The 13224-nt window shown below is 41.9% G+C and overlaps 1 protein-coding gene across 1 annotated transcript in view; it reads right to left on the minus strand.

Annotated features, from left to right (window-relative positions):
- The window catches only part of LOC114009121 (AT-rich interactive domain-containing protein 1B), a gene marked incomplete at its 5' end in the record, with an annotated part of 326383 nt that overhangs the window by 80910 nt on the left and 232249 nt on the right, over positions 1 to 13224 (minus strand). Inside the window, 1 exon segment of the mRNA XM_027774691.1 lies at positions 8273 to 8314. Within this exon segment, the coding sequence (XP_027630492.1) occupies positions 8273 to 8314 (42 nt within the window).

The following is a 13224-nucleotide window of genomic DNA, read 5'->3' on the forward strand; positions in this document are numbered from 1 at the left end:
TGGCAAGCAGCAACCCAGAGAAGTAATTCTTACATTTAATTTAGCTTTGTTGTGTCAGCGTAAATAGCTGCACGTGGCTGGTAATGGCCGTGCTGGACAGCATAGTTCTACATGACCAGAACGCGAGGTGAGAGCTGATTAAGAGTGGAGACATCTCCAAAATGGCACTCAGGATCTCAAAACGGCCAGACACAAACAGATTCCAACACAATTCAGGCTGGAGTCCTTGAAGGTTGGCTGGTCAGAAAATAAAGCACGAAAACCTCCCACTTGGCTCTAGGTTGTATATTCGTTACTAACGCAAGGGGCCCATTCAGAGGTGGGCAGCCATTGCTCATTCTGTTTCCACAGTAGCTGCCATTATAAAGAGTTTAAGCAGCATCACAACATTTTATTTTGATATGAAGAAAGTGAAGTATAGATGATATTCATAATGGCAAGACGAATGGGAATCCCAGAACATACAATTCTCTACCACTAAAAATACCTTACTTTAATAAGACAAAGTGTTTCACTTTTACTTTATTTGAAATTATAGTTACAGGAAACTGACTCCTTTGTTATTTTTATAAATAGACTTGGAATCCTATTTCATTTTTGGAGAAAATGACTAGTATAGTAGATTCAAGTAGGGCAATGATACAATGGAAGAGTATACAACTGCATCCACATCTTGGATTTCCACGGACTTCTCCCAGGCGTCAGATCATTCAACAGTTGTGTCTACAATGCAAGGTCTCTTATTCCTATCACTCCATTTTTTCTAGTACCAGATGATAAGCTGGATTCTAAGATAATTGTTTGAATGGAAGGCAGTAAAATGAAATGAGCTTAACCGAAGTGCTTGATTAACAGACATTTAAGGGTTTGCAAAAACTCATGGAAAATGAACACTATGAAAAAACTATGTGTGGATTATAAACTTTTTAAAAGAATTATTTAATTTTTAAATTTATTCACTCATTTATTTTAATTTGGCCAGAGAGAGAGAGAGAAAGAGAGAGAGAGAAAGCAAGCCACGAGGTCCAGGACTCAAACCGTTGTCAGTCATGTGGGAGTGTGCAGCACCTTAACCACCTCACCACCTGCTAGTCCCTGGATTTCAAAATTTTTTGAACCAAAATAAACTAATATTTTAACTCCATTTTTCAAGCACATTTTGAAGTCTCTTCATATTTAAAGTAAGTAACATAAGTTGAACCAACCAGTTTTCAGAGTCAACTACACCTGGTTGAACAGCTTCAACAAACATTGACAATGAAGACACCTTCCTCCAGGTGGACTCTATAGAGCTTCAGTATAAACCGACTGACTATGAACCAGACAGTGGGAGAAACACTGGGGGAAAAGCTGGAATGGAAAAGAACGTAATAGTAGTATGTGGCCACAGCAGGAGGTCTGCTCTTGAGGATCACGGTTGTACACCACTGGTAGAACTCTCAAATACCCATCAGTGCTTATTGTTATCCACACGCAAGTCCGTCTGAACATACGAAGATAAACTAAGCACAGTCTCTACGCTTACATTCTTGCTGGGGGGAATTGGCCACATACGGAACTGAGTTGGGCCACTTCATGCTGTGTCCCATGTACATAAGAAAACAAAGCTAGTTGGCAGAAGAAATTCTAAAGGGGTTGCAAAGATAGTCTGAGTCTCTTAGGCTCAGAGTCTGCGATAATGAGAAGACATCGAAGAGGAAGAGAATGAACAGAGCCTGGAGGAAAGACAATTCTGAAATGCAAGCACTTTAGGGGAAAGGCCACGTGTCAGACTAGGCTTGGAGGGCTGGGAGGGCTTGTGTGAGCGGGGGTTAGAAGAAGACCAGTGTGAACTTCGAGGCATTTTTCTCAAAGATATCTGATCAACCATGATGTGGATAAAAATACATCGAGTTAAACAAATTAAGATTCACTTTAGAATCTTATTTTAGATCAAATTAGCTTAGATTTTTCGATGTTAGGGCAATATATGTTAGGTGCCTCAACCAACCAGTAAAAATTATTACCAAAAAAAGATGAAAAATTAAGGTCAAGCCGAGAAAGAAAAATGTGTTAATGTTTAAGAATGACAACTGTATTCAGGACTTTACATATTAGGATGTCGGGAAAGTCATGGTGTATTTTTCTATGTTTTTCTATGCAAAAATTGTCATGACTTTCCCGATAGCCCAATAGTAAGAGGCAAAATAATGAACCTAACTAAAATCTTTCATTGTAGCCCTAGCTGTGTGGGTGATGAGTTACATGTATGACCTTAGGAACAAGTAACCCTTACAGCCTTCAGCTTCCTCCTCTATAACACGGAGAAAGACTGGATCAGCAGTTCTTAAAGACTTCTTGAAGGATTAAAATCTTAAAATTCTTGGCCTGGCCCTGTGGCAGAGCACTTAGGCCTGCGTCGGATTGCACACGGCTGACCACAGTTCAAATCTCAGTCCTGGTGGCTTATAGGATGGTAGGCAGACCCTGCTACGAAGTGACCCTGTTGAAAATACCTATCCTACCTCCATTTTAGTCCTCCCTATCACTGTAACCACAACAAACCTCTATAAAACAACACACCTCCTTTCCTTTCTCATCAGAAAAAAATTACATACATATACACATAGATTTATGTGTGTATGCACAGAATTCTGATGCTCACCTAGAATTAGATGGCTGAAATGCAAAACAAATGAACTTTTCAAAGAGAAAAGTCTTTAAAAATGATTTTGAAAGGGGCCGGCAGATGGCATGATGCTTAAGGGCACTGGACTCCCACAGCCGACCACAGTTCAAGTCCCAGACCTGGCAGCTTGCTTTCTCACTTTGCCTCTTCTCTCTCTCACACACACACTCTTATTCTCACTCTCACTTTCACCCTCTGTGTTCAAATTAAAATAAATAAATAAAGTTAAATAATTCTTTAAAAATTATTTTGCTAATAAAACATTACCAAATAAGTAAGCATTAAGAACTTATCCCATAGAATGCATTCTATTGAACGAGAGAAACACATGTTTTCATCTTTGTTTTAACTTTCTGCACTTCACTCCTTCTGCAAGATATTTCAGTTTACATTCCAGATGAAGAGGGAGGGATGTAAGAAGTCTAACCACACATACGACTAGAAGAGAATCTACGTGGGAGCCCTGATGCGATGTCATACTACACAGCCGTAGAGAGAGCTGATAAGGTGCCATACTGCATGGCTGTAGAGAGAGCTGATGAGGTACCATATTGCATGGCTGTAGACAGAGCTGATGAGGTGCCATACTGCATGGCTCTGGAGAGAGCTGATAAGGTGCCATATTGCATGGCCGTGGGGAGAGCTGATAAGGTGCCATACTGCATGGCCACAGAGAGGTGATGAGGTGCCATACTGCATGGCCGTGGAGAGAGAGCTGATGAGGTGCTGTGAAGAGAGAGAGTTGATGAGAGCCCATACTGCATGGCTGTGGAGAGAGAGTCTGAGAAACCACAGCTGGATGGAGGAAGAAAACCAGCAGAGAGCTGTGGAGAAGCCAACGGAAGACAGCGCTCTAAGAAAGAAGACGACAGTTAGGTCAAATGCTGCAAAAAGGAAAGTAAAATGCAGAGGTTGAAGTGCTTTGCTAGATTTAGCTTTGGGGAGGTTGCTAGGGGTCACAGCAAGCAGCTCAGGACAAGGACAGACACCAGGGCTGCTACACAGGAGGAGGCAAGTGTGGAGAGGGGGCGGGTGACAATGCGCACCTCATCTGTTCTTAGGACCCTCAGAAAAAGAAATAGGCTTTGGGGCTGACCTTCCTCGGATCAAATCCCAATTCTGCCATTGATTCACTGTGTGAATCTGAGCAAGCTCTCTCCAAAGTCCCATCCCTCACTTCATACTGGGATGATAGCAGTGACCACACCTCAGAGAGGAGAGGTGGCTAACCAAAAACTTGCTTCTTTATAATTCTTGATTTAGCAGTCTACAAAAAGCCAGAAGGCAAAGAATGTCTACAATCATAAAATTTTTGAGTAATTTATAAAGACTGATAAAACTTTAAAATTTATGAAAAACTCGTGTTTTCATAGTTTTTTTTTTTAAGCAAATGACCCAGGTATAACTCCCCTCTTTACTTCCTACTATAAATTTCTCTGTAGAATTCATAAAGCAACAAAAGTCAACTTTTTTTCTATTTTAACCAATATAATTTTATATAAATACATATGTACATGCTCAGTTGATTTATCATCTCACCACTAGGAGCCACATACTTAGCTTGTCGATGACAGAGAAGCATGCTTCTCTTTAAGGAAAGAACCCATACATGTTAGCTACCCCTGGGATTTATGGTGTATTTTTCTATTAACTCTTTCTATATATTCAAATCTCGATCAAAAGCAAGCAACAGTGGTCTATCATTTGTAGAATTTTCCTTAAAGACATATATATATATATATATTTTTTTGAAGCACAACTCCTATTCATAATTCTTTTTAAAAGTATTCATAATTTAAAATTAATTAAGCATCTTAACTAGAATTTCATAGGAATAAACTAAATAAAATTAAAGTTACTTAAATCCAGAGGAAAAAGTCAAAATCACTAGAAAACAGTTAAAGCACTTAATATACTGTGAAATAGTTACTAGCAATTCAAATTTGTAAGTTCCCTTTAACTGAGATAAGGCTAAAAAATAACGAATCATTAAGGCGGGCAGGTGGCATGGTGGTGAAGAGCGCTGGACTCCCACATGGCTGAGGGCGGTTCAAGTCCTGGACCTGGCGGCTTGCTTTCTTACTTTCCCTTTCTCTCTTTCTCTCTCACTCTGTCCCTCTCTGGTCAAATTGAAAAAAAAAATAAATAAAGTTAAATAAAAATAATTCTAAAAAAATGGATCATTATTTATGTAAGACTAAGATCTAGGAAGTACAAGAACATAAATATTTCTCATTAGATTAGATTTTTAAAACTATCTCAAATCAGCCCTAATAGTCAAAATAGTTTTGCATGACAGCAACTCTGTTTTCCTGGGCTGCAGTTTCACCACACTCGTTTCTAGAAATTGGTGGTTGGTATCTCTGGATCACAACATGTTTAAGTTATTTTCAAGTGAGATTGATGAGGTTATGCTTCAATCTTAAAATCAACGTTAGATTCTTAGTCTGGCCTAGGAGAAATCCCACCATACAAGTGGCAGAGACTTGGAAACTAAAAAGGCGGAGATTGCAGGATGATTAAGGATTCCCACTTTAGACTGGAGGTGCATGTGGGGCAGTGCAGGGCGAGGGCAGGCCACACCCCAGGGGACCTGCGGTGTTCTTTCACTCACCAAGATGAGGCAGTAACGGGCCATAAGCGAGTCAGTTATCTGAGTTATTCTTCCCAACGTTATAAAACCAGGGAAAAGCATCAATTATAAACAGCTTTGAAGACCTGACCAATGCTCAATATCTAGCCCTTTTAAAAACTAAGATAATTTTTGCAACTCAGAAACACATTTCCAAGTTCTAGTCAATGAAACAGTAGAAAATTTTAAATTTCTTATTTTTTATCTTATTGTCAGATGGTGGTGCATGCACTCACCAGAGCGAGAGAGATGGTGGGGGGCAAAGCACCTCCCCGTGGGGTGTGGTCACACCATAGTAACTTTCCTCCATCCCTTCATCCCTCTATCCTGTCAGAATTTGGGGTGAACACACTTCCGGCTTGTTTCTCAAGCTGCTGGGGCAAGGATTCAAAATGCAGTTGTCCATGTGGGATCTGGCTCCCTATCCACAGCACTGAGCAGCTGCACTCGGGACTGGTCCTCACATTTCTCATTTTTACCTCTATGTGTAAATATTGGGTCATCGGAAAAGTCATGACACATTTTTGCATATAAAACTAGAAAAGTACGTCATGATCTTTCGAATGACCCAATACTTTGGTACAGATTTGCAAAAGTAAAAAGTATCTAACACTTTAAATTGAATTTAAGGCTGTGAAGGCAATCTGCTCGGTTAGCTATAAAACAAATGCAAAGCTTTTACGCAACCGGGCAGATGAGGGCTGCAGGCCCTGCCCACTTCGAACATCACTGCAGGTTTGGTAAATATGAAGTGATGAAGATGAGCTCACAAGTACGGACTCTATAGGTTTATTACATATTGAAGGAATATTCTGCACTAAATAAAAAGTGAAAAATATAGAAAATGACCAGATGTTAAATATCATGATACTGAATTGGCTCTAATAAGAATTAATAATTTATTGAGGTCAGCAGATGGTATGGTGGTTAAAGCACTGGATCCGACATGGTCAACTCTGGGTTTCAAGTCCCGAACCTGGTGTGTGTGCATATATACCCAAAATCCCAAGGGGAGAATGAATGAGAAGGGATTATGGTATGGCCACTGCCCGCTCCCGACTCGAGTGATTTCTCAGTTTCCCTCTCTCTTTCGGTCTCTCCTCAGCAAATGCATGCACCTTTTGCCAAAAATAGTAAATATATAAATAAAATAATTTACTAATTTTGGGTGGGTACTGAAACATTTTTAAAAAGCCATATGCTTATAAACATGAGTTATACCAGATTTTTATCAAGTATTAGTTTACCCTTTTGCTTTTAATTTACATGTATTAATGAGATAAAATCTTGCTGAGGTAACCTCAGAATAGTTTTGAGTGGTTTTAGCATATCATCTTACCTGTCATTACTGCACAACTATTAGATTGTACTTTTAAAATATATAAAAGCTTATAGACTGGAAAACAGGGAAAAAGAAAACTGGAAAAAATATAGCCAACTTTTAGTTTTATACCCAAGACCTGACACATAGGAGTCAGGGAAGAAGCAACCACCCATGATGTCTTGTGTGAGAGTCTACCTTCCGCCCTGTTCTCATAAGCTTCTAACTCCCGATAATGGACTGCACTTAATCCAGACTTCTCCACCGCTATGTGAAAGTGAGATCAGATCTGCTCAGTAAGTCCTGCATTGAACTTTATGTGGTTTAAAAATTAGCAAATATACATTGCAAGCAGTCTGATAAAGAATATGGATCTGGATGGCATTTCTAAAAGCCCTGTCACTCCTCCTCTCGTGTTCTCTCTCAGTGTGACATCATGTATTCCCTGGTCGCCTCATGAGCTCCCCCACCCCGTCCTTGCCTGCAGTCATGTCCCGGCCTGCAGAGTGCCTTCGGGAGCGCTGTGCCAGCTCACGCTCACACTAGCTTTCAACTGGTCTAGCTGACTGCCCTTGTGTGGTCTCTGGCAAATCATCCTCCCAAAAGTAGCCAAAGTTATGTAACCAACTCCATGTCTGACTACTACTGTCTTAAATCTCTCCTCCCCTTTTTTCTTTTCTTTTTAAAAATTTGCTATAGGGTGCATGTGCTTGCTAGAAGAGAGACAGAGGACAGGAGAGAGAAGGAAAGTAAGAAAGCATGCCCCGCACACCCTGCTGTCTGGACAGATACACTGCAATCCTTCTCTTCTCTCCTCCTCTGAGGAGTTTGGGCATACTCGCATATGTGCTCGGTGTGTTTTTCAGGCTATCGGTCTGGGACCCAAACCATGCAATCCGCCACATGGGATTCAGCTGCCCTATTCGCCATGCCACCAGCTCGCCCATTTTCTGTAGGATACAATTAACCTCTCCAAGTGCACGCTTTTAGCCCCCTCTGAGATTGTTTATGGTGCTTCTCCTACCTGAAATAGCTCTCATTTTCTCCTGACTCCTTTCTTGCCACAGTGTCATCCAGGTCCCAAAACTCGGCACAAGGTCAACCCCCTAGAAAGCCTTCTTGCTCTGCACTGCACTGCACCCACCTACCCAGCCTCCGGCAGGTTTCTGACATGGCTCCACCACTTGCAGTGTCTGCTGGGCAGTTCTGTGAGCTCCTCAGAGGAAGGAGCTGGGCTTCGACTTGGTTGTGCCTTGACCTTAGGCGCTCGATCTGAGCAGGTGGTGAACGAATCAATGCACTGAGCTACGAACTGAACCCAGCGCTCAGTACCATCCAGCTGTTCTATTTCAGTGCTCCCGAACTGGGCGAAATTTCACCAAGTCTTACTCTGCAGCTGATTCAAACGTGAAGTCAGCTACTACTACATGAAACTCTTGGTTTCCGGAACTATTTCTCATATCCTCTACGACAAAGAAAGAGGGTAAAGAAAACACCGCCACAGTGTAATTCGGATCACCATTCGAGGAACCTCCTACACTTGCAAAGATTTCAAAATCTCAGTATTTGATTTAAAGACCCAGTCCTTTTAGGTGAGCCTTCAAATTCACCTGACGAAACCTACACCATGAACTTTTTATCAACCACACACCTTGAGTCCAAAGGCTGCATCCTCCGAGGCCAAGACTTCCACCTGAAATCATAAGGAAAAAAATCACTTAGACACTACAAAAGCCTCTCTTGAGTCCAGCCACAAAGACCAGAGCACAGGGATGGCCTGGAACTCGGAGTCCTGGGGTAAGTTTCAGCTTTCAAGGAGGACAGCAGGAGCTGGGTGGAAATGCCAGCCACTGCCTGGCAGGCTTAGTAACAGGACGAGCAGGTGCAGAACCAGTCTCCGCCCTGTGGACATGCTGGTGCAAGCTCCCCAAGCCAACCAAGGAGTTCAGGGGGATCTTCCTCCTCAGAAATCCCCAGGCTCTGAGTAGACATCTGGTCCTTCTCTGACAGGTGGCGGAAAGCAGCCCTGAGCAGGGACCCCCTGGCACAGGGTGCCCTGCTGGTAGGTGCTAGTCCTTGCAGAGGCTGCAGTGGGGCTGCCCTCTGGAATGCTGCAGAGCAGGAGCTGCTGTGAGCAATCCTCTGGAAAAGGCAGGCAGAGTCTCAGCAACAAGTTGTGAAATGATGGCAAAACTTCAAAACCGCCTGTCAGTCTTAGGCATTAGAAGACCAGGCTCATTACCATGACTTTAAAAAGCTGCGTGGAACAAGACGGGTATTGATAATTACTGTTTTTTAAACATAATTATTCAGTCTGATGTATAATGCTTTTAACTCTGACAACTACCAAGTACCAATACACGACAGGAAGGAGCAAGGAAAGAAGACAACGGAGAGGGTCTGAGTTTCTTAAAGAGGCAGAGGAAGACTGGGGGTGGGCAGGAACACCAGGCTGTAAAGGACTTGCGTTCCTTTCAACCCTTCCCCACAAGGCAACAGCAGCAGGTGAAGTGGAAGGCCAAAGGGCCCCTCCTATGCACCTTGCATTAAAACAAAGCTGGGCTCTAACCTAGGGGAAGGAAACACAAACACAGGGCTCTTTCTGCTTCATCCAGCAGGAAAGAAAAGTGGTTAGCAAAGGAAGGAGGAAGCAAATCCATGCTCCAGCTGTGCGCTGCAGCCAGGCGGCCACCCCACCAGGGGCGGTGCAGGTTGGGGGCGCAGGCGTGGTCAGGGCCTGAGAGGCTGCACAGCCTCCTTTTGAAGAAAACCATATGTTGCTGACACCAAAATGGATTTTCGGCAAAAGACTGAAATGTTGGCTCAACTACATGTCGAAAATCATTATAAGATCCACTGACAGCATTTCTATTTACACTTCAATATCCAAAGCTAACTGTTAGATTTAGAAACAAGGTCTTATTATAGACTTTTGGTTAAGAAAAGGAAACATAAAAAAGCTATTTGCATTTTACATTTGGATTTCCTAAGTCCTGCCTTTCCCCACACTAGGTTACTGAGAACCTCACATATTTCTTGCACTGAAACCTCTAATCAGCATGACAGAGTTGAGTGAAGGGAAAGCACAAACCGGGAAGGTGTGGCACCCCACGAACTTGGACAGTACACAGCCTGAGCTTGGGAATCGCACACACAGATCATTTCTGCAAACCTCACTCACTCGTTCAGTTTGTTCACCCCTGATGGAGTATTTTTACACACATATCACTATTTTTTTAGATTAATTTTTAATTTAACTTTACTTGTTTATTTATTTATTTATTTATTTTAATTTGATCAGAGAGAGAGAGAGAGAAAAAGCAAGCAAGCTGCCAGGTCTGGGACTCAAACCACAGTTGGCCATGTGGGAATCCAATGCCCTTAACCATCACGCCACCCGCCGGTCCTCATATTATTGCTTTAAAATCGTTAAAATTAGTTCCACATATTTTCACGAACTTGGACAGTACACAGCCTGAGCTTGGGAATCGCACACACAGATCATTTCTGCAAACCTCACTCACTCGTTCAGTTTGTTCACCCCTGATGGAGTATTTTTACACACATATCACTATTTTTTTAGATTAATTTTTAATTTAACTTTACTTGTTTATTTATTTATTTATTTATTTTAATTTGATCAGAGAGAGAGAGAGAGAAAAAGCAAGCAAGCTGCCAGGTCTGGGACTCAAACCACAGTTGGCCATGTGGGAATCCAACGCCCTTAACCATCACGCCACCCGCCGGTCCTCATATTATTGCTTTAAAATAGTTAAAATTAGTTCCACATATTTTAACATATTAAAAAGTTAAAATAGCAAGAAAATTCCACAGCAAACAAATCTATTGAAGGATAGACCTTCTGTATGTTTGACAGTTTGACGGGGGATGGCCACAGAAAGCTTTCCTGTGGGATCCAGACTTTCTATCTCAGGAGATGGAGACCACACACTCTGGGGACAGGATGTGGAAAGGGGGATTCACGAGGTCACCTTCACCCCTCACCCCAGATCCACTTTCCAGCAGGGCTCACAGAGGAGTTCTGAAATCCCTAAGTATTTCAGTTCTAAGCAACTTTAAAGTAACTTTATTGAGATAGTTACGTTTGCTGCAAAAGCACTGATTTAAGTACGAATAGACTCTAGTTCAGTATCCTTCACATTCTCTATTTTTGTAAGATTATGATTTCAGTGCCTACAGAAAAACAGCGTATTTTAAAAACTTGAGCTTATCCTCAATCTCATATCCAGAGACAATCAACATCACACAGGTTTTCCTGCTGGTCTGAAGCAGGTTCACCTAAGTTGGAAGGAATCCCCCTCTAGTGGGAACAAGGGAGTATTTCAACCTTCACACACAATTTCCAGGTATTCGCCTTTAAACCGCCAAGCAGTAATCAGTTGAGCTTGTTTGTTCTTTTTGCCATAAATTTGAATTTTTTAAAAATAAAAGATAATACCTGTTTTACCTCCTATAATTCCTACATATTAACTAGAGGCAGCTTTGGGTTAATCTTTTGGGATTTTTGTTTTTGGCCACCACCATCAAATTTAATTTGGCTACAAAGTAAAGTTCATCGCAAACTTAAGTTAAAATAAGAATGTACAACTAGAAAAAGCGAGTCCATTCTCAGCAGAAGGACTTGACAATATATAGGAAGAAACAATGCTGACATCAAAATGTTAATTTCTGGTCTCCACTCTAATCTGCATTAATCTGATTTAAACTTCTCAAAAGAAACACCATCGCTGATTCCTTAACACTTTCCTGATACTTACTACATGTGAGATTTTGTGCCCAATGTCCTGAGAGAGTCAGTGTTAAGATTTGCTAAGGTGTAGACACCTGAGTGAAATGTATTTAAACATCCATTATATAGTCAAAAAAGGCCAAATTCAGGAATGCTAAGGTTATTCATGGTGCAATTTTTCTTTTTTAAAAATTTTTTGAGAGAGATTTTTACTATAGGGCACATGCACTCTCCAGAGACAGACAAAGAGAGACAAAAAGAAAGAAATCCACACCCACACCCACGCCAAAGGGGGAATGGCCATGCCACCATCTCTTCTCCTCCATTCCTCTCAGGATTTTGGGCATGCATGCACATAAAGCCGCCAGGTTTAGGACTCAAACTATGGTCAGTTATGTGAGGGTCCAGCGCCTTAACTACTATGCCACCTGCTGGCCCAATAATTTTTCTTTTTAAACTTCTGTTTGGGGAAACTTAAAACTAGCTGTATAGGTCCAGCCATGGTGGTGCTGCTGCACCGTGGCTAAGGGTGTGTGGGAGGCCGGAGGTCAGACCGCAGACTGACCTGTACAGGTCAGGCCGGCACACACCTGTGGTCCTCGCTAGCTGTGCTGGGGCAGAGGATCTCGACAAGATGAGACCCTGTTGAAATACCTCCCTCTCCTCCATCTCCACTCTTACAAAAGAACAACAACAAAAAACAAGAACACAAACAATGACAACACTAGTGGTTTATCAAATCGTCAAGAAAATAAGCCACAGTATCGTCCAACATAAACTTAGGACGTAATAGCTAACGTGCTCCTTCTCCACACAGATGTCGTGACAAACAAGATAAATGTGAACACTCTGATGAGACACACATGCGACTTCAGTGGGCGAGAACGGTCAAGGGTTCCTGAAGCACAGGGGCGTGAGGGCAGGTTTAAGATTGAGACTTCTGAACCCCAAAGACCAGGTCCTTTCCATTCAATCAAACTCACTTCAGACGGTGCTACAAGACTTTACAGTCCAAGTGCCCAAAGGACTCCATTTGCAGAGAGCGTCCCAGTGAGTGCTGAACCTCCAACTGGCTTCCGGCTCTCAATCCCACCTTCATTTCCAATCTTTCCAGCAAGAAAATTGAGAAAATAGGAATTTATGAATTTAGAAGTAAAACTGGTTACACTTGCCTCTAACTTTTAAAGTCTTTTTTCACCGTCACCTGTCAAGCACACTTCAAAGTTCTGACAGTACCCGTTCTACCAGCATTTTCACTAAAATACAATGATGGCAAAATTGTGTTCAATTTTTCAATAACATTCTAAAGTCAAAGTCAAACTGACGAAAGAGAAACAGAAATGACAGATAACGCCCAGTCGTCATCATGTATAAAGAGTTTGATTCATAATTAAAGGAATGTAAATAAAAACATCACACCATTATCCATTTTACGCACAGTAGACTAAAGATTAGGAATTTTGATCATTACAATATTGATAATGGTTTGGGTAGTTGCTCAAGTCACAGCCTTGCACTGCTCCTGAGAATGCTGAAGGACAAAGTACAGTCTGGCAGTATTCACCAAAATGTACAAGTATATGGCTAGGGAAAACATAGCCTGAGTCTACCGGTGTCCAAGCACAAAAATATCCACAAGGACGCTTCCTGTAATGATGAAAGATAAAAAGCAACTCAAATATCTAAGAACAAAGCATATTGGGGGACCAGTAGTTAGCGTAATGGCTATGTCACTGGACTCCCATGTAGTAGACCGCGGTTCGCGTCCCGGACCTGGTGGCTTAAAACTCACGCCGGGTGTGTGTGCGTGCATGCCCAAGATCCTGAGAAGAGAATGGAGAAGGGATTGCGGC

The sequence above is a fragment of the Tupaia chinensis genome, unplaced genomic scaffold (genome assembly GCF_000334495.1).
Source record: "Tupaia chinensis unplaced genomic scaffold, TupChi_1.0 Scaffold000468_1, whole genome shotgun sequence".
Classification (NCBI taxonomy): domain Eukaryota; kingdom Metazoa; phylum Chordata; class Mammalia; order Scandentia; family Tupaiidae; genus Tupaia; species Tupaia belangeri.